Genomic DNA, 21,055 nt, shown 5'->3' on the forward strand with positions numbered 1-21,055 from the left:
TCAGGCCTTCTCCAATGTCCTTTCTCTCTTTCTTAGTGGAGATGCTCAGATGTAGAGTAGCTGTAATAGCTTTAATGATTTTTTCACTTAAAAGGGGTACTGGCTTTTTTTTTGAGATTTGGCATGTGCAGATATGCATACATATATGTTAATGCTTAGAGTGGTTAGTATTAGAATCTGTTTCTTGATGGTAGATACTGAATGAAAGTTTGTTTATTATTAACACTTTCAAGTCTAGCCATAAATCAGGGGACACCAAGGCCAACTCTAGTTTTGTGTTATTTAATTCACAGCAAAGATTCTCTAAGTGGACAGATCAGAAAACAGATTCAACAACAGGAAAAATCTTACTTTTTAAGGCATGTGATGGTTGCACAGGTTCTGCTGAGGTTCTGTGCTGGCACTTTTTTTTTTCTGTCTGATGCTGCCATTTTGTAATGTTTAATGACTGGAGTGCAGAACACATAATTAAATTTTTTCACTAATTGCTGTGTGAAAGTGGCACTGGTAAACAGGGGCATTATTACGATGAAATGCATGTGGTTTTAGTAATTGTAAAATAAGTTGCATGTGTGTTTGGCCAATTTTATAAGCTTACCAGTAGCTGACTTCTGTGATCTCCAGAACAAATTTTGATGTCAACAGAGCATCATATTGAGAGACAGTGAAAAGTAACTGAGGATAGTACTTCAGTGTTTAACAGGCTTTTTCAGTTTTCTTTGTTAACTCAAGGTGGTGTAATTTAGGAATCAGAGCTGTGTCTGAGTGATACATGATGTTTTGCAAATAGGTATTTTTTAATGCTTTTAAATGGTGAACTTCTGATGAATTTGCAATAAATTCAGAGGTGTAGATATATAAAATTGGATTAGTTTATGGAGTTTGTGTATGCTGTTAAAAATAGCATACCTTGGTTAAGTTTTGTCTCCTTCTTAGTGTAAGAAATGAGTCAAATTAAGGTTATTCCCAATATTAAAAAATAAAGGAATTATAGTCATTCCAATTGGCCACACAATACCATCAGTAGCAGCCAACTGTACCTCCCTTGTCCTTGGAGACAAAGATGTTTCCCTGCTGGAACAGAAATTAGACATCCATCTCTTCTGAGCTTCCTAAAGGCTTTAGACATAGGTGATACTGGGGAGGGAAAGGAGGATTCTATCTTAGCCTCCTGTGGGGGTGGATATGCTGTAAGGAGACAAGAGATGATGAGCAGATCTCATGGTTTGGGTTTGTAGGCTTGGGTTACTTCAACTCTGGCTGCAGCAGGTGTTTCAGGGCTTCAGTCCACAGAGAGGGAATATTGCTTGAAGCACAAAAAGGAGAAAATGGGGCTTGATTGAAAAAAGTTTCTTCTCAGTTTCATTTTTGGTGGAGGCAGAGGGAACATTGTTTTATTTAGTATGTGATCTCTTTAGATGCCATTTGCAAATTTTGCAGAGCCAGCGTTTCCAGTGGTTAGGTTTTGGCCCTGCACTTCCAGTTGACTGATAACTGGAAACCCTCTTCAATCCTTTCTGACTTCAAAGCTGCCATTTGACTAAAATAGCTGCTTACTCTTGTTAACATTTTTTCTATGTGTTTAGAGATAAATCTTTCCTCTTGACCTTTTTTTGGCAGGTTAAATGTGCCAAGCTATTTTGGTGACCTTGTTTACCTTAAGCTTTTCTGTATGTTTTCTTCAAAGTCTTTTCTACATGCGTTTCTGTTAAGCTTCCTTGTCCTGTGTTGGAAAATGGTTTGTCGTGTCTTAAATGGTATATGTAGGTTATTTTCATACAAAAAAATTTAAACTTCATGCCTTTTCTGGGAACACATTGCTGAATAAGCTGTAGAACTACATTTGCTGTCTTCATAATGTTTTACTTCATGTTGTTTGGTAGCTGTTAAACACAGATAATTCTCTTCCATGGTCAATTGTAGTGCATAGGTTTTCACAGTGTAATGGAAATGCTTGGTACTCTCTTTGGTGTTTCACCTTATCTGGTAATTCTGTTGAATTTTATTCAGTTTTTAATATTAATGTCTTGATGAAAATGTGTGAAATCATAGCAGCAAAATTGATGTGGTGGTTACTGGTGGATAAAATGTTTTTGTGCAGATCTTTGACATTGGCTCTACAAAGCAAGTGACCCAACTGTGAACAATTTCAGTAACTCCATGCCTTACTACTGTGCTAAATTAGGCCTTGAGTCCTGAGTGTGGTATCTTCCTGCACAATTTTTGAACTTTAGCTCTTCTTCTGAGCTTAAAGCAAGCTTCAGCTGATTAATTCAATTAAATTGCTCTGACTCGGCATTAAAAAAAAAATTCTTGCAATTTCTATGTTTCAGTGGCTTCAAGGTCTAATTGGTTTTAGCGTATTTACTTGAGCTTCCATGCTTTATTTTACAATTTATATTGCTTTAAGAAAAGTTTACAGTTACCTTTTTTGGTTTTGCTTTTTTTCTTTTTTTAATAGGATGAATGTTACCAAGTGAGACAAATATTTGCTCAGAAACTTCACAAAGGTCTTTCTAGACTACGGCTGCCACTAGAATATATGGCTATTTGTGCACTGTGTGCAAAAGATCCCGTGAAAGAGAGAAGAGCTCATGCTAGGCAGTGCCTTGTGAAGAACATAAATGTCAGAAGGGAGTATCTGAAGCAACATGCAGCAGTTAGTGGTAAGAGAATAGAAGTCACTTTTTGCTACGAGTGGTTTTGTTCAAATAGAAATGTGAGTTGACTGAAAACATTGGTAGTTGTCTGGTTTTATACACAGAACCACTGTAAATTTGAGTTGGAGGTATCTAATGAAAACTGAAAATTTTCAGGTCTTCTTCTGTCCAGATTTTATTTTAATTTTTTTTTGAACAGGCACTGCTGAGGTCTTTGAGTTCTGTTAAAAACTGTGCAAATGCTTATGCCTAAATATATTGGAAGTGAAGTAATTTTCCAAGGCAATTATGTGTACTATTTGAACGTAATAATGTTAATAATGTTCTAAGTGAAGTGACAATGATTAATTTTACTTCAGCAATTACTAATAAGTAACTTTAATACATAAATGCTGTACTAAATAGACTGTCCTTGCACTTCTGTATTGAGTAGGATCTTGTGTTATTCCTGCAAAGAGCTATATTTGATGGCACTTCAGGATGAGTTGATGCAATTCTTTCTTCTCAGTGCCAGTGGTTGATCGTGAGAATGCTTTGGAAGTTATTATGGACTCATGTCAGCTATTTTTCTTTTATTAAGTCAGTCCTTTTGACTTAAAGCTACAGACATGCACTATTATAATGCTGGTACAGAGTCATAGGAAAAAGTAGACCTTTCTGAAGAGCTATAGCAGTTTTGAATGAGAGGTTTTGAAAGTTTTATTTATTTGAAAGATTACAGATGATTTGACTTTTGTGAAATGAAGGGAATTTTTTCATCCTTTTAGCCTAAACCAGACCTGTTTTGTGAATCTGATCTCAGAGATGCTGTTAGATAACTGACTTCCTTCTGTGTTTATGAATCACTTTATATTAGTTGAGTCAGTCAGTCTTTCTCAGTCCTCTTAGACTCTGATCAGAGAACAAGTCTACAGACAAATCCTTAATGTATCATTAATTAGAGTTAAAGAAAAAAATGGTACTTTTCTCCCACTCAGTAACATGTAAAAAAGAAAAAATAAATTGAACAAACACCTCTAAGTAATTTTAAGATTATTACTCTTGAAAGTTGAAATCTCTTTTTAATTGTGTAGACAGAAAGCATAAGAATTATCATGTGTTTGAAAGAGGTGCTGCAAAGTTACTGTCAAAAATCTGTGGAAGAAATTAAGAGGAACCTAGGTATTTGTGCTTTTCTTTATCCAGTAGGACCTCGAAGTGCACCTGATAAATTATTTTCTTGCTGAAATAATTGTGTGATGCCTTTGATTTGACATATGCTATAATGCATGGGGAGTCTGGATTAAATCTAGATTGCAGGATTTTTTTGAGGATTACAATCTTAACTTCGTGTCATTCAGATTTACCAGTCTGAGCTTTCAGCAAATAGAATGTCTTGAACTGTTTGTATCCTAAAATATCCATATTGCAGCAGTTCAGCCAAAGCTCATTTCTGGAAATAACACAATATTTAAATGTGTGTCTCCCTCTGCCCCTCTCCGTGCTGACCGTGCAGTAACTCAGGCTGGTAATGATGGCAGTACCTCCTTTGGAAATCTGCATCTTTGCTTATTCCACCTATTTGTCTGAATCTATAAATGTGTGATTCTGTGATATGTTTTGTCTTAAAAACTTTATACAGGTGAGGAGGATATCTGTTGGATATTTTGGGGGAATTTCAGCTTTTGTTGAAAATATGGTAAATTTCTGCTTACCCTGCCTGAGGAAAACTTTGTAAGCACTAGTACCCAACAGTAAAACACCTTTTTCTTCCACACTGGCCTTTTATAGGCTGGCAGGAATTATTCTCAGCCCTCTTAAATTCTCTAAATTCTATTCAGAGTGGAAGCCACTCAAGAAGAGACTTATTTTGATTGTGTATCTTTTACTAGTTTCATCTGGGTAGAGACGTGTCTTGCATAGGAATTTTTATGTTCCCATGATAGGCTTTTACTTGAAAGACAGTAAGCAGAAAAATTACAAGAGTAAAGATTAATTTTTTTTTTAACAAGTGTTCTTCCTAAAAGCTCATAAAGGACTCTTTTGAGGGGTTTTAGCACATTGTAGTTTTATGTGCTGGTAGGAAAGCCACCCTACCTTTCAGGTAGGGTCTTCTTTCATTAGAGATAAAAGTTCTATTTTTCCCTACTAATTTTTGTCATGACAAGGTTAAATATAATATGTATCAATACTTTTTCTTTCCCTATTTTGTCTGGAACTAGTTCATTTTATTTTCCAGACCCAGTTGGAATTATTGTTATAGCTATATGAGAAATGGTCCAAGGCAGGAAGTTAGTGAAAAACTGAGTTTATGAGCTCTTGATTAGCATTCTATTGAAGTTGCTAATTAGTGCAAATAATAGTGGTTTGGTTTGTGTGGGGCATATCTAAGACAAGCCAATTTTGCTAGTGTTCTGAAGTTTTAATTATGTTCTTTTCCTTCCCTGCTATTTTTATTTTTTTGTTTAGTAATGTGAACAGCTGCTGGCTAAAATGCAGGACAGTGCTTGAAAACAAAAAGGATGTTTTTAAAGTTAATAGTGCAGTGTCAATTGAAACACACTAAAAACTGCTTTGCAAAGTATACTGGATTTCAATTACATAAATATGGCCTGAAAATCACTCTACATTGATTTTATAAATTATATGTATTTTATGTAGACTGTGCATTACCCCTATTTATACAGATCTCTAAGAAGGGTATAGGTTAAGACTTGATGTATGCATGACAATTAATTTGTTAGTTTTGTAAAATCTGCAATAATGGTGTATTTTGTTTGATGCACACAATATTTCTCAAGCACATGCTCATATGTCAAGCAAATTGTTCATATGAATGCATATAATGGAGGTAAAACTGTTAGTCTTCTAATGTATTTTTAAATAGTTTTCAAATCATTTTAGTGTATATAATGATTTACAGATGTTTGGACTTATTCAAAACTGAATATTGTATAGGTAAAAGTTTACTGAAAGAAGATTTTCCACACTTGGTCATGCGCTTACTATCACAAAATATGGCATTTCAAAAGTGGAGCTGAGAATTTCCCTCTTCCCTCCACATGAACATTGAAGCCATATCAATACCACGGTATTGCATTTGCCACAAGCACTAAAGATCAGATGCTTGTGCCATAGCAATATGCATGGAATTCCAGGATGCCTTCTTCTGACCATTGTCTTGCCTGTTGCACAGGGTGCAGGTTTAGTAACTTAGGTGTGCTGTGTGTCCTCCTGCTTCACTCAGGCATCAGGCTAAAGTCAGCAGTGTGGATGTTTGCTAAAAAATGTTTTTTTTTTTTTACTTTTGGTGCACAGCTTGTCCATCTGTTGTCCATGCCCCTTGGGAGGTGATCTGTGAGGTGCTGGAGTTCACGCTGCATGTTGTTGGTTGGGTCAGGGAGTTTGTTATCTTACAGAAAGTGTATTTTGTGATCATAACTCTGAAAAACTCATTGGCAACAACCCTTCCTTTTTGAATTCCCAAGGGAGATAGGCCTTCAGACTGTCATGATGGAGGAAAGACTTTCTTGTAGTCCTGCTCGGGATTCCAAAAATCTCAGAGAATGATAGAAAATATTTTGAATGCTTTGAATGTCACAATAGAGTTGTGCTGCTCTGTTTAGGTGGGATTGAGCCTTTCAAACTCAGTGCACTACCACTTTGTTACAGTTTTCATGTGACCTCCCACTCCTCTGGAAACAGATATTGTGGCAATTTGACTGTAAAATCCCTGCAGAAAGCCTTTGTTCTCTTGACAGCAAGGCTGCACACTGCAATGTCCAAAGAAATAGTAGTGACTTATCCTGTAGTTGTGCTGGTCTCACTTCTTGCAGTCAGCATGGATTTTGTGATCCATCCTCACGTCTGCTTTTCAAAGTCCTTCAGAATACAGGCTTTGAACTGAGGAAAGGATTGGGAGTAGGAGGTAGCTGGAGCTGTATCTCAAGGTAGCTAGAAAACAAGCAGCCCTGAGTGAGAGATACTTAAAATCTTAATTGTTGCATGCATGAAACATGTGCACAGCAGCCATGAAATGAAACATCATAGAGAAATGATAGACCCACATGTGTTTATACCTTAATGCATGCTGACCTCAAGATTTGCCCTATCCTCCTTGGTAGGAAAGCATACTTCTTGGTATGTAGTTTTTTTATGCATCTTTCTTCTTCTTTTCAGAGAAACTGTTTTATGCATCTTTCTTCTTCTTTTCAGAGAAACTGTTGTCACTTCTGCCAGAGTATGTTGTTCCTTATACTATCCATCTTCTAGCTCATGACCCAGATTATGTCAAAGTCCAGGACATTGAGCAACTCAAGGACATTAAAGAGTAAGGCCACTTTTAGTAGTGTTATTTCTAACTTTATTCTAAGTGGAATTTTAATTATTGCTGTACTCTGTTACACAGTCCAGTGTGCATAATGATGCCAGGTAACTTCTGGAAAATATTGAGAGAAATAGTATAGGTGCTTTTGTAGCCCTCTGTGAGATTTTATAGACGAACCTTTCACCTTCTGTTCATCTTCATTTCATTTTTCCAAAAGAACTGTTTTCTCAGAATTAGACTAGTTCATAATACTAGTAAAAGCTGGACTTAATCATGTTCTCAGATGTGCTTTTTAAAGGGATTTCTTTTGTGCTTTCGTTCATGTGGGATACTTTATTTCTCCTCTAGGTGCCTGTGGTTCATACTGGAAATATTAATGGCTAAAAATGAAAACAACAGTCATGCCTTTATCAGAAAAATGGTAGAAAATATCAAACAGACTAAGGATGCTCAAGGACCAGATGATCAAAAAATGAATGAAGTAGGTGATACTTTTTGATTGAAATTTGCATTTAATTCTGGCCTGGTAATGTGAAGGACTTGCTTTTTGTTTATACACCAACTTGAAGATGTCTTTCAATAGAATTGTACATATGAAAAGATATTTACTGCAGTCATTATATTTATTTTAGTTTAGATAGCAGTTATTTTCCTGTGCTTCAGTAATTCTTGCACATTTGCAAGGGAGTCGTAATAGTTTTCAGTTATTCTGTTTCTGTCTCAGTAAGATTACTAAACACTAAGTTTAAATAGATACAAACGATAAAATTTACTATTTAGATCATCCACTAAAGTGCTTTTTAGTATTTCATTTCCAAAGTGCAAGAGTAAATTTTATAGAGGAAGAAAAATACATTAGAAATCTCTGGTATTGTGTAGTGCATGTATCGAACCTTTTTTTTTTTGTGGTTTTAGCATCACATCATGTCCAGATTTGTCCCTTTTCTGCTTTTCCCACAGAAATGTGCTTGGGGGAGTGGGTTTGTGGGATGTGTGTGCTCATTTGATTAATTTTGTCTTAGAAACTATGGCAAGCATTACTCTTAAGTGCAGGAATACCATGAAAACCATCAGTCTTCAACTGTTAGACTCACAATGCTTTTGCTTTTACCATCTGTATTTTAGTATCCTTAGAGACACTGTTTAAGATGTAGGCTAGTGTTAAATATTTAAGATGATTGCTTTTGAACTGTGATTTCTTGTGGTCCTGTGCATGAAAGATACACTGTCTTTTTTCAAGATTTTCAATGAACTGGTTTTTAAATTTTATTATTTACAGAAACTATATACAGTCTGTGATGTAGCAATGAATATCATTATGTCAAAGAGTACAACATACAGTTTGGAATCCCCTAAAGACCCTGTACTTCCAGCCAGATATTTTACTCAACCTGACAAGGTATATTTTGGCATTTAATTTTTCTTGAGATAAGTCTGTTTAAATATTTGCTAGTTGTAATTCACAATTGTTTTTCTTAAATATTTCTTGTATCTTCAGACTTCTCCCTCTTACATGAAAATGTGTGTTGAAAATGTATGTATGTATATGTTTTCATAAATATATATATATGTGCAGACACCAATTTCTCTTCCCTCCTACTCCCATATTACTGTTCTAGTTTAAAAAATCAAAAGCATGAATGATGTAAATTAAATCTTTCAGTACAAGCTCCAGAATGTTTATCTCTTGTTCGCTGATTATTGCTGTAATTGCCCCCACCCCCTTTTTTTACAGAATTTCAGTAACACCAAAAATTATCTTCCTCCGGAAATGAAGTCTTTTTTCACCCCTGGAAAGGTAGGTATGGTATGGGGGGTTGAGGTTTACTGCTATGTTTGTGTTCTGGTTTGTCTTTGTTTTTGGAGTGACAGTTTTGTTTTCTTTGTTTGTGGGGTTTTTTGGTTGTTTTGTTTTTTGAAGAAAACTAGCATGTAATTAACTAATCACTATGTTTAAGAGAACCAATTGTTTCTAGGTATAGAGAAGGAGATGGGTAAAAGGAAAACTGCTGCTGTCTATACTAGGTGGTGGCCACAATGGGCAAAGCCTGTTGCCTTTAGAAGGAGAGAGTCCAAAACCACCCCAATACAGCCCATAATATTTGTCAAGTTGACAAAATAGTTAACCTTTTTAGACTGCTGAAGACTACAATGTTGCATGAAAAGTGGCAGCTATGAAAAACTCTAACAGAAATAATTTTAAAAGTCACATCATTAATGTTTGGCAAAGCTGAATACCATTTTACAGTACCTTATAAGATAACTGACTGTTCTATAGTTTTGTTAATTTATTCCTTCAGAATATGCATTCTATTGAATGGCAGTGTTCTTTCTTCACTAAAACTATAAACCCAGGTACTCTTTTGGATAAAATTAATATCTGGTAAAGGAAGTGACAAACTGTGGTTTTCATTTGGATTAATGCATCCTGTTCCAGATGACAAAGAACATTAATTTGTTACCTTGTGAGAGAAAGAAATCTTCATTACTCTTAACTTTACTAATGAAGCATTAACTGTCAGATAGTAATAATAAAGGAGGAGTGCAAGCTAGGAAAAGAAGCAGATTTCTCTTTGAGAAATTGAAAGTCAACATCTATGGATTGGAATAGATAATCATTGAAATTCTTTTGAATCCTAAGTTAATTTTTATATTATTTAAATTTCTAGTGCTGAGTACTCTAGCTCTTCTTGTGTTGTTTTGACACTTTGTAATGGGAGTTTCTTCACTATCATGGGAGGAGCATGAAATGAAAGTTGGTCTGGGTTGTCTTATTTTTGCAAGTGGAAGACTGGCTTGGGTGAATGTTAGTGGAGTGGATATAAGCAGATAACAATGAGGGCAGGAAGGCTTTGAGTGTAGATTCTGTGGAAGGGAGGAGCTCTTTGTGCAGGCCCTCTTAGTCCCTCCTCAGCAGAAACTCCAGTTGGGTGTGAATTTGAAAATCTCTTTGCTTTTGAGCTCTTTCAGCATACACTGATTAACATTTAGTTCTAAACTAATAGAAGTAAATTGTTAAGCTGGATTTAGTTCTCTAAGGTTTATTTTTGGAAAGCATATGCTATTTTTTTTGTGCTCAGTGCAGAATGAATCTTTCTAAGTGTAAAATTCCCTCTGGCTGTAAAAGTATAACCAGAACTTCCATGGTCTGTAGCTCTGAAAAAAGAAACACCCAAGGCTGATATGATATGCATGTTGAACTTTTTGTAGCTGTCACTAACTGCAGACATAGTTAGAATCTAATATTGAAGGAGAAGATGGATAATGAGAGATGCAGGGAATGGTCTTAACTCAAAATTTTTGTAGATGGGTGTTTGGCATTCTCTTTAGGAATAATTGAACTCTTTCAGCTCTCTCAAAAGTTAGTATGAGCTGGAGGCGGTTGGCAGGTCTGAAAGATAATCCAGTTAAATTAATAACCTGAAGCTCATCAGTGTCTGGAAATTGTGGCACTTAATAAAAGCCTAACATTTTTAAATCTGTGCAAGAAGTATCAGAATTTTCTCCACAGTATTTGGCTCTTGAGATTCTCATTTATTCCCCGTTGAGACTAACGTGGTTGCCAGTAATGTCTCCTTTGCTGAAAGGGCTCTTGTGCTGCTATTTCTGCTTTGCTGGGCCAGGTGCTTTTCTAATGCAGATGGGGAGCTGGTTCAGGTAGATAAATCAGCAGAACGCAAATGGCACACAAAGTGACACAGTGCCTGACTGCATGGTGCAGTGAGCACGCAGCACTTCCAATGAGAGGAGGACAGAATCCAAGGCTAGAGGGAAGAATACCAGCTTTGGTGGCAGCTACTTCTTTGATTGCAGCTCCCTCAGCTTCCTTCTGGTGTCTGTTGTAGCCTTCATACAAAAATGTTTATCACTTTGTGTTAAAATTAACATAATGATTGCAGAAAGTGAAATCTGTGACTATTTTAAGCATAGTACATGTTAACAATATCTGAACGTGTAGCTTAAAATAAAGGAAATATATTTTTGGTTTCAGCCCAAAGCAGCCAATGTTCTTGGAGCAGTTAATAAGCCTCTTTCGTCAGCAGGCAAGCAGTCTCAATCCAAATCTTCACGAATGGAAACTGTAAGCAATGCCAGCAGCAGTTCAAATCCAAGCTCTCCGGGAAGGATCAAAGGGAGGTTGGTAGACAACAAAGGATCTTTGATATTTCAAATATTTGTAATGGAAACTTTGAATACTTCTATAATGTTTTCTAAGTAAAAGACAGAATTCTTTTATCTTACATTGAAGTAAAGTTAAGTACCACATTGGTATAACTGAAACCATGAATATGGCTTTCTAACTCCAGAAATAAATTTTCTTACAAAAACCCAAAACAACAAAAACCCACCAAACAAAAACCCACCAAAAAACAAACAAGAACAAAAAAATAACAAAAAAACCTCCAAAACAAAACAAAAAACCCCCAAACTGCAGAATCAAATTACATCCAGAACTGGCTGAAGGAGAAAAGGAAAGCCTCATGTATTTTAAATTTTTTGAGGGCAGGGTTGGGATTTTTTGCTTTATTCCCCCACATGTATATATGTACACAGGTGTGTGTGTGTGTGTACACACAGCTGCAGTTCCTGGTAACCTGGCTGTAATGCTACAAACACATCCCACCCAGGAAGGACTGCTAGACCTTTGTAGTGGTCCTGCATGACTTCCTCCTCGAGTCCTGCACTTTGCTGGACTTTGCAGACAAATATTTTTGGATTTTAGGTTAGCTTAGTTATGGAGAGGTGAGTGCACTGTAATGCTATCTGTCATCTTCTAGTTATCTGTCTTTAAAATTATGGCTTATTTTGTGCCAGTTTTGTAGGTTATTCATCAGTTTGTGTATCTTATGTTCGTTTTTTTTCTTTTAACTGAAAGTCATATTGTCACTAGTTGGTTTTTTTTCATGGACAGTGAGAGATTGTATAGCCTCCAATATTTGTATTTTTTCTACTGTTTCACATTCTTTCAAGACTTAGGAAATGTTATGTTTGAATTTAAGACTTCTTATTTGGTACTGGTGTGACTATTCAATATATAATATTAATTTTAAATGTGGTGCAGTGTTTTACAAGAAATATTTCTCCACTGGAAAGTCTGCAGAAAGGCTTATTTCATACATGTCATGCAGGTTCACATGCTGCACTGTATTACTGGCTAATGACAGGTTCTAGGACTCCAGATTCTTCTCTGTATCCAGCAAAACAAATCTGAGATCAAATTTTAAAAAATGCTGCACTCACAGCCTAACATGTTCTGTCATTTTCACAATCTCCCCAGTTCACTGAAGTTTAAGGGATTAATGTTTTGGGTGGAGATGCCAAAGACAAAGAGAAGAGATGGGAAGGATTCAGGATGCACGATATTTCCAGTTTAGTCTGTCTGAATATGTACAGGCAGATTTGCATCTTTTGAGAGGATGTATAAAACCTAAGCTTCCCATTACATCCCAGTTAATACAGATTGTACATCTGTAGGAGTGACAGAACATCTTTCACTCGCTATGCAGTGCCCAGGCCAGGGAGTTGAGTTTGTGTGTTTCAGCACCACTTTTCATTTCCACACATAGCGTATTTCTTTTCATTAAAAAGCATGCACTGGTATTTAAAAATCTTGCTTCTGCAGATGAAATTAAATGACTTGTGCATTGGCTTTTGTGCATTATACCTTTTATCTGTGGGTCTTGGTGTTTTACATTATTGTCCACAATTGCATTTATAGAAACTGAAATAAAAATGAAATTGCTGCTGCAAAAAGCAGAGGGAAATTTGAATTCCTGTTTTATTGCCTAAACCTCACCATAGGAAGATGTGTGTTCTTTGGCTGGTCTGTCTGTGGGAATCTTTGATGGCTATAGGAAAGTGTAGGCAATTGTATGCAAACAAATCTCTTGCAACTCACACTCTTCTGTTTAAAAAGGCTGCTTATGTTTCCCAGTGAGAAAAGGAAATTGAACGTGATTTTGATCCAAACATTTGTCTTGAGACTTAAAGGATGCGGCTTGTGACCCTTGATATCTATAGTACCCACAGTGAAAGGTTCCTTCTGCCAAATTGTTTTTGGTTTATTAATAGATTTTTTTAATAAAAATTGTTGTCCTCAGTATTTTTTTAATGATTACCTAATGTATTATAACAATGAGGGAAATATATATTTATTCATCCTAGGCTTGACAGTACTGAAATGGACCACAGTGAAAATGAAGAATTCACACTGGCTTCACCCTTACCAGGAAAGAAGACTGACAAAAGGGACGACTCTGATCTTGTAAGGGTGAGCTGTTAAGATTCATGTGATGATATTTGAGATAATTAAAAAATATGTTGAAACATGAAACTGAGCTGATATTTTAAACTACTGGAAAATATGTTTAGAGCTGGATATGAAAATACAATGAAAAAAAAGGTTCTGTTTCTCATAGAGTCATATAGGATGCAAAAGACCTTTAAAGGTCATCAATCCGGCCATTAACTCGGAAGAATGAAGTCCACCTTGAAATCATGTCCCTGAGGTTACAGAGGCTTTGCAGAGTGGTAGTATCCTTACTAATTCTTACCAATGGAGATATATATATGTATCTATATGTAGTTCAGTAATAAGAAAGGTTCCTAATGAGGATATAAAACATCTCACTCAGATGTAGTACTTTAATATGTAAAAGAAGTTGCAAGCTGGCTAAATATTACCTTAAAAAGTATTTATACCTGTATCAGAATACAGAAAAATAAACCACAGAAGAAAACTATAATTGTATTGTAATTCTAAAAGCAGGTCAGATAAAATAATAAGAATTTCCCTTACCACTAGTAAGTTTCACTTCTTTGTGCCTTAATAGCAGTTGACAGTCTGTAAATTTTGTAGTATTTGGGATATGCATGAGAAAGTAATAAGATCAGATTTGCTAGAATTGGATTTTCTAGGCTTTATTAAACATGTCCTGTATCTGATGTCACTGCTGCTTTATTTCTTTTTACACTCTCTGACATTTCTCTTTTCTCTCATTTTGTCATTCTGGTGCATTTTTCTAGGTTGGTTGGGACATAAGCTACTGACTAGTAAAAATTCCTGAACTTTTGCTTGTCTTCAAGTATAAGTAACTATAATATACTATGGGAAAAGCAAACCAATTTATAACTAAATAAGAAAAATCTGGAATCTCTCGTCAAAAAAAACCCCACAAAACACTTCTGTAAACCCTAAAGTCTGAGAGTCCAGACAGGTCCTGGCATGCAATTCATGTTTAGAAGCATTAGTTGAAATAGTAACTACTGAGAAAGCTCAGTGATAAAGCAAATACAGGTCAGTGTCTTGAATACTTTTGAGAGGATCATTCCACTTCAAATCTATAAGCAAGTTGCTCAAGATGGTGGATTCAGAATACATTTTGGGTTTTTTGGAGATGGGGAGCAGATTACAGCAAGGATTACCTGAGAAGCAGGATTTTCATTGCGTAGCAGAAGGTCCATGTTCTAAAGGTATTGCTCTTCAGGATATTTGTCTAGATTAACGCCTTAGATTAACAGATTAACACCTTAGTTCTAAGGCTGTGGGACACTGTTTAGCCCCAGGGAGAAATTTTACTTTGAGAATTGGCAGCAGTTACTTACTGGCTAAAAGGAGCTGCAGTGACAGATGTGCATCTGCAAAAGCAAATAAAGTGGGGAATAACGAGAATGTCACTGAAGAAATGAACTGACAGGAGATGTCATCATTGTTCAAACATTTTTCTTATTTTTTTCTAGGGTAATTTTTTGTCCTTCAATTTCTTTTCCTTTTTACCTTCATATCCTTCCTAGATTTTCTTCCTGCTTTTCTTGAAAAACGTTTTTGGTTAAAATGGAAACATGAATGAATATGTAAGCTGACCTGTATGTTATGTCATAAGGCAGATGTACAGGGAAAAAAATCTTCATTCAGGTTTTAAATTATGTATCTCTGTTTATGTAGATGAAATTTCAACGAGGTAAATACTAATAAATGTGTTGAAATACAGTAATGTTACTATGAAACAAACATTGGTATGAAACAGAAATAGTGTAAATATTGGGACTTTTGGATAATTTCATGATGTGAAATGAAAGAGTCACCCATGAAATGGTGGATAGGTAATATTTTCTGCTTTTACTTTTCTGAGGGTTGCTTGGGGCAATATTGCCCTAGCAGCTGCTTACTGAAATCTTTGCACTGTCTGTGGCTCTTTACTGTGCTCTTTAGAGAACTAGAGCATGGAGAGAAAAAGGAATAGTTTCTATGAATATGTTTTCAAACCTTGTGATTCAGAAGGGGTTCTATCTTTGTTGATATGTTAGAGGAAAGGGCTGCCATCCAGTGGAACCTTGACAGGTTTGAGGATTGGGCCCAGGGGAACATCAGGAGGTTCAAGAGCTCCAAGTACAACGTCCTGCACCTGGCTCCAGGCAATCCTCAGTAGCCATATAGGCTGAGGGATGAAGGGATTGAGAGCAGCCCTGCAGAGGAGGACTCTCAGGGTCAGTCATGTGTGAGAAATGAGACGTGAGCCAGCCATGTGTGCTCACAGCCCAAAAGCCAACTGTGTCCTGGGCTGAACAAAAGGAGATTGGCCAGTGGGGGCAAGAAGGGGATTCTTCATGTCTCCTGGGACACTCATCTGGAGTGCTGTGTCCAGCTGTAGGTCCCCATTAGAAGACAGACATGAATCTGTTAGAGCAGACCCAGAGAGAAATGCCACTGGAGTGATCAGAGGGCTGGAACACCTCTGCTAAGAGGAAAGGCTGGGAGACTTAGGATTGTTTAGCTTGAAGCAGAGAAGGCTCTGGGAAGACCTTATTGCGGCCTTCCAATATGACAGGGGCATGTAAAAAAGATGGAGAGAGACTTTTGACTTGTCCTGTAGTAATGAGACAGGGGGGAGCAGTCTTAAACTGAAAGAGGTGAGGTTTAGATTGGACATAAGAAAGGGATTGTTTACAGTGAGGATGGTGGAACACTGGAACAGATTGCCCAGATGAGTTGTGGATGCCCTGTCATTGGAGGTGTTCAGGGCCAGGTTGGATGGGGCTTTGAACAACCTGGTCTAGTGAAAGGTGTCTCTGCCCATGGCAGGGTGGTTGAAATGAGATGATCTTCAGAGGTCCCTTCTGATCCAAGCTGTTTGTTTTAAGGCTTGAGTGTTTAAGGGTTGTTTTGCTGCTCGGAGCAAATGTTGGTACAGCTCTGACAATAGTGACTTGGCAGCTACCACTAATTCCTGTGCTTCCTTTTATGGCTCTAAAGTCAGGTTGCCCACTGTCTTCTGTATTAGTGCCTTGCCAGTGCTGGCACAGGAGCCAGGCATAAGCATCCTGCAGCTCACAACAAGAGCTGAAGGCACAAGTTGGCAATTCCCATCTTCTCTGTCTTTATGTTTTCCTGTTAGATAGAAATGCAGTTATGGATGTTCTGTCCTACTGTGTTGGACGCAGCAGAGGGTACAAATGAGGAAGGCCTTACACACTTCAGGGTTTTAACTACTCACCTTTCAAATTATCTCTCTGCATTGTCTGGTATTTTATACGTAGGTGTGTGTTTATATTTTTGCTAGTGTTTTTGAAATGCATAAGGTAAACAATCTGAGACAACTTGTGCACTTTGAAGACTGTCTTGTTGGAGGAAGCTTCTACATGTGACTGTTAATATGGCAGTTTAATTTTTTAATTTAATGGTGCAATCTTGCCTTTTCAGTCAGAGATGGAGAAGCCTAGAGGAAGGAAGAAAGCCACTATCACAGATTCAGAAGAAAAGTTAAGCATAGATGACCTGAATAAAGTGGGTCAAGAGCAGAAGCTTAGAGGTAGTCAACGGGGAAGGAAGAGACCTGCAGTTGTATCAGAAGCTGATGAAACACAATGGCAAGAGGAAAAAAGGCTAAAAGAAGATGTGGTAGAAAGTGAGGATGAACAGAACAGTCCACCAAAGAAAGGGAGAAGAGGACGCCCTACCAGAACAAATAATGGGACAGCACCAAAGGAAGAACCAGTGGCAAAGTCATCAAAAAGGAGCAAAAAAAAACAACCGCCAGCAGCTGCAGTGGAAGAGGAGGAGGAGGAGGAAGAAAGGCAAACTGAAAATATTGAACAAAAACCAAAAGGCAGGCAAAACAGGACATCAAAAAGAACACAGCAGAGGTAAGTCCATCTTCTTGTAAGCTGTGTGTTTTTTATCTTTGGACATTAGTTATAATTTGATGCTTTGCAATTTGGGTCTTCCTCAAAACAGAGCAGAACCATCTGAAACTAGTACAGTTGAATCAGCACAGTCTACGCCACAGAAAAGACGAGGAAGGTCATCACAAACACCACCAGCACAGCAAAAAAAAGTGTAAGTCCTCTAAATTTGTGTTTAGTGAAAATTAAATAATGCCTCTGTGCCCCTAAGCAAGCCTTTACTGAAAATACTTTGGAATGCTGTAGTTGACAGTTAAGAAAATAAATTGCTATTGTTATTTCTAAAATGTTTTTTCTTAGCTGCTTCTCCTAGGGCATCTCGCAGCAGAGCAGGAGGCTGTAAATAATTTTAATGTGCTCAGGTATCATGTGTGTAGCGTTGCTTTTTTGGTAGAAAAGTCAATAAAGCATACAGAGGCCTTGAAGATAGGGCTTTATTAGGACTTAGGGGAGAGGAAAGTGGCCTTGTTTGTTTCAGATAGCAGGGAAGAATCAAATTGTTACTATGGTGAAACAGAATTGTGGAGAATCAAGTTTATGCTGATTCTCCTTAAATTAACGTTCACTTTCTAATTTGTGGCCTTCTTACTATCCACTTAAATAATTTTCATGTGGAAAAGATGTGTTGTGATCAGTGAAGGGTAGTAGCTTCTGAAAATTCTGAAGTGCATTAAATTCCCAAATGAAGGTAAACTTGTCATTGGCTAGCTTTATTTTTTTGTGCCTGCTATAGGAAAATACAGGTATCTGTACTTTTCTGTACATGTATAGATACTATATGTAAGCAGAGGTGCACAAGGGGTTATTTGACCACTTGTATCAAACTGCAACTCATGGAGAATATTTACTTTTCTAAAACCTGATATAAATTCCTTGGGGCACCACTTGGGGACATCTACTGTCTGACACTGTTGAATATCTCTGTTGTCTTACACATTGCTCTTCCTCTGGAAGTGTAGTGTACTGACTTGCCTTAAAGCAGATCTTCCCTACAGGAGAACCTTGCCTGAACAAGCTCATGCCCTCATTTCAAATTCTGGGCTCACTCCGGATCACATGATCTGGCATATTGCATGCAATCCATCCTGACCTTTCCAGTTTCCCTGCCTCAGGTCAGACCTGTGCTTCTCCCTTACTGTGTAACCAGAAACACAGGACCAATACTGGCTGCTTACTCCAGAAGTCACTACCACATGTGAGGTAGAACAAGGGCTGGAAACTGCTTCTGCCATGCAGTGAAGACAAACCAACAAGTTATTGTTGGGTGATGTGCTATGTGGTGTTTGTCAAACATGCCTTTTACTAAATACTTAAATAACTTTTCTCTGTGAAGTTGATGTGTTTCTTTACTCCATTTTAAACGGACAGTAAACTATATCACTACCCACAATCAGTAACCAGCATAGCTCTCATTCACATGGATGTACATTGTTCCTGTCAGCTGTCAGGGTTCAAAGTTGTTGGATCTATTCTAGATTTAATTTAAAAAGTAAAAATGGGGTTGTGTTTGTTTGTTTTATCAGACCACTCATATTTTGACTGTTCTTTTTCCAAATCTGCAAGGAAAAGGTGAGACAGTAGCCATTTCTCAGTCTTCATAGTGCATTCATAGTGCATTGACTTTCTCCCTCATCTACATCAGTTTTCACTGAAGGAAGTTGATAGACTGAGCCAGCATTGTGTTCTGCAAGATAAATATATTTATACCAAATGCTTAAAGCTTTCTGTGCTCCTTGGGAGTGGATTTGGCATAAGAATTTGGGATTTTGTGTATGAGGTGATAATGTATCCTGTGGGTGGTAGTGTATAACCTATTTCTGATAGCAAATTGGGTTACCAATTAGCACATGTGAACAGGCTTATTTTTGTGATATATGAAAGGAAGAACCTAGCCTGTGAATCATTCTTCTGCTTCCTTTTCAATTCCATTGCTTCTACCAGTCTTGGAGGACTTGAGTTGGGCTAATTTTTGTTAAGGGATGGCAAGTTGGTTGGTTTGGAAATACTATTATTGTTGTGCAATTGAGAGATTTTATTTTGTCTGAATTTTATTGGTTCTCAGGGTTGAAAATTCCTACCACTTTGATGATGTGATAGCATCAGAGTACGATTGTTTTGGATCTGTGCCCCCACTGGAGATGGAAGTCTGTCTGTTGTGTGCCTTGAACTGAGTTTCTGGTTTCATTTCAATCAAAACGTCACCAACTTTGGGTGCACCAAGACTGCACCTGCAGTAAATGGAATGATTCAGTGATTTGATTCTGAATTGTGCTACTGTATTGTAGGTGCAACTGTGGAGTTTTGGATACATTTGTAGCTGGCTTTTTTTAAAGGCAAGGAGTGTTGGCTAATTCTCCTTTTAAGCAAATGAGTGCTTTCTGCTTGTGGCACAAATCCCATAACCAACACAGACAGTTTAAGGAATTGTTGAGTGATTGTTCTTGATTATCCTGATTAAGGTATTGTTACACTGGTTATCCCTAAATAGCTTGGACAATTTGCATTTTAGGTGTTAATTTCATGGGTAGTAATATGGGTTCTTCTAGGTCTGAAGAAACAGATGCAATTATTCAGATTTGTTGTGTAAGAAGTCTTGGAGAAGTAGTGTACATCTGTTCATGAAATTGAATAGAGAGAAAACTAGCAAACAATATTCAGTCTCTGGCTGTTTGGCTTTTCCTGTTCACTGGTTAGTGTTGTGTCAACCTATTTTGGCCTGTATCATGGCACTGACAAGAAAAATCTGCCACGTCTGTAGAGGCAAAATTGTTCAGCTTTGTGCTCCTGGGCCTCTATTGTGGAACAGTTTTGTTTTCAAATGGTGTTGTCCAGCCTCCTAGTTTCACTTCAGTTCTGTGCATGGGTGAACTAGACAGGTGTAAAAGACAGCAGCATTATATAACATGAAATGGTAATGTTGCTGTTTTTGTGAACTAGAATGTTTGCTCTGTTATACAGTTTATACATACATATTGTAGATGTTCAGGTGCTGTGAAGCTGATCTTTATTCTTCTTCTCATTGTAGCCGTGCAGGGCGTTCCAAACAAGCAGCCAGTAAAGAGAATGAATCCAGTGAAGAGATGGATGTGTTTCAGAGCAGTTCACCTGTCAGTGATGATATTCCCCAGGAAGAAGTAATGGAAGAAGAGGAAGTTTCCACAATCAATGTAAGAGAAATGCCTGAGCTTTTCTTTGTGAGTCTTTGTGGTGTTCTCTGTGTATTGGTGATCAGACAATGGCCTCTCTTCTTAGAATGATTTCTTGTTTTTAGAACTTAACCTTCCTCCTTTAAAATGAATGGGGTGGTTGTCAGCTGCCACTGTTGTGTAGTGGAGCTGCACTGTAGTTTCCTAGAGAATCTGCATTTCTTAGAAAATACAATTTTTTATCAAGTATCTTGAAGTTTCTGTCCTGTGTAGCCTTTCCTATCTGTATGCCAGAATTGTGTAGCATCTCATGGGAATTATTTTCCAGGTAACTCCTGCAATTCTTCTCATCTAGATTTTAATAATGAATAAAGCTTCTTTATACAATGTTGGGGAGGATGAAACAAGAAAGCCTTATAAATATGACTGCCTGGCAAAAGATTTTGAGAATATAGAAACTATAAGCGAGATTGAAATGAAAGCAACCTTTGAGATGCCTTAGTTGCTAAAAAACAATGATGTGACCAGCTGAATGTAATCCCCCCCTAGAAGAAACAATTCCCTCTGCAAGCAAGCAAGCCTAAGAGTCAGAGCAAGCCCTGCAGCTTGGCAGATGGGGCCCAAAGAATAAGATTTAGGGTTTAAAACGTAAACACAGTATAGTAATGTAGTGATTCTTATAGGTTGTATAGAAATGTTATAGGATATGCATGCTGTAGTAGATTGGTCAATGAGAATCTGAATATTCAACACTGAAGATG

The 21,055-nt window shown here is 37.2% G+C and overlaps 1 protein-coding gene across 3 annotated transcripts in view; it reads left to right on the forward strand.

Moving 5' to 3' along the window:
* PDS5B (PDS5 cohesin associated factor B) overlaps positions 1-21,055 on the forward strand; it is a 106,932-nt gene that overhangs the window by 77,201 nt on the left and 8,676 nt on the right. Inside the window, exons 25-34 of one of the 3 annotated variants that reach the window (XM_063149145.1) lie at positions 2,462-2,666; positions 6,855-6,969; positions 7,315-7,447; positions 8,246-8,365; positions 8,702-8,764; positions 10,958-11,103; positions 13,132-13,237; positions 16,667-17,109; positions 17,201-17,302; positions 20,174-20,315. In XM_063149145.1, the coding sequence (XP_063005215.1) occupies positions 2,462-2,666; positions 6,855-6,969; positions 7,315-7,447; positions 8,246-8,365; positions 8,702-8,764; positions 10,958-11,103; positions 13,132-13,237; positions 16,667-17,109; positions 17,201-17,302; positions 20,174-20,315 (1,575 nt within the window). The remainder of the gene's footprint in view (positions 1-2,461; positions 2,667-6,854; positions 6,970-7,314; positions 7,448-8,245; positions 8,366-8,701; positions 8,765-10,957; positions 11,104-13,131; positions 13,238-16,666; positions 17,110-17,200; positions 17,303-20,173; positions 20,316-21,055) is intronic. The other 2 variants (XM_063149146.1, XM_063149147.1) reach the window with 2 other exon arrangements.

This window comes from Melospiza melodia, chromosome 2 (genome assembly GCF_035770615.1).
Source record: "Melospiza melodia melodia isolate bMelMel2 chromosome 2, bMelMel2.pri, whole genome shotgun sequence".
Lineage (NCBI taxonomy): Eukaryota > Metazoa > Chordata > Aves > Passeriformes > Passerellidae > Melospiza > Melospiza melodia.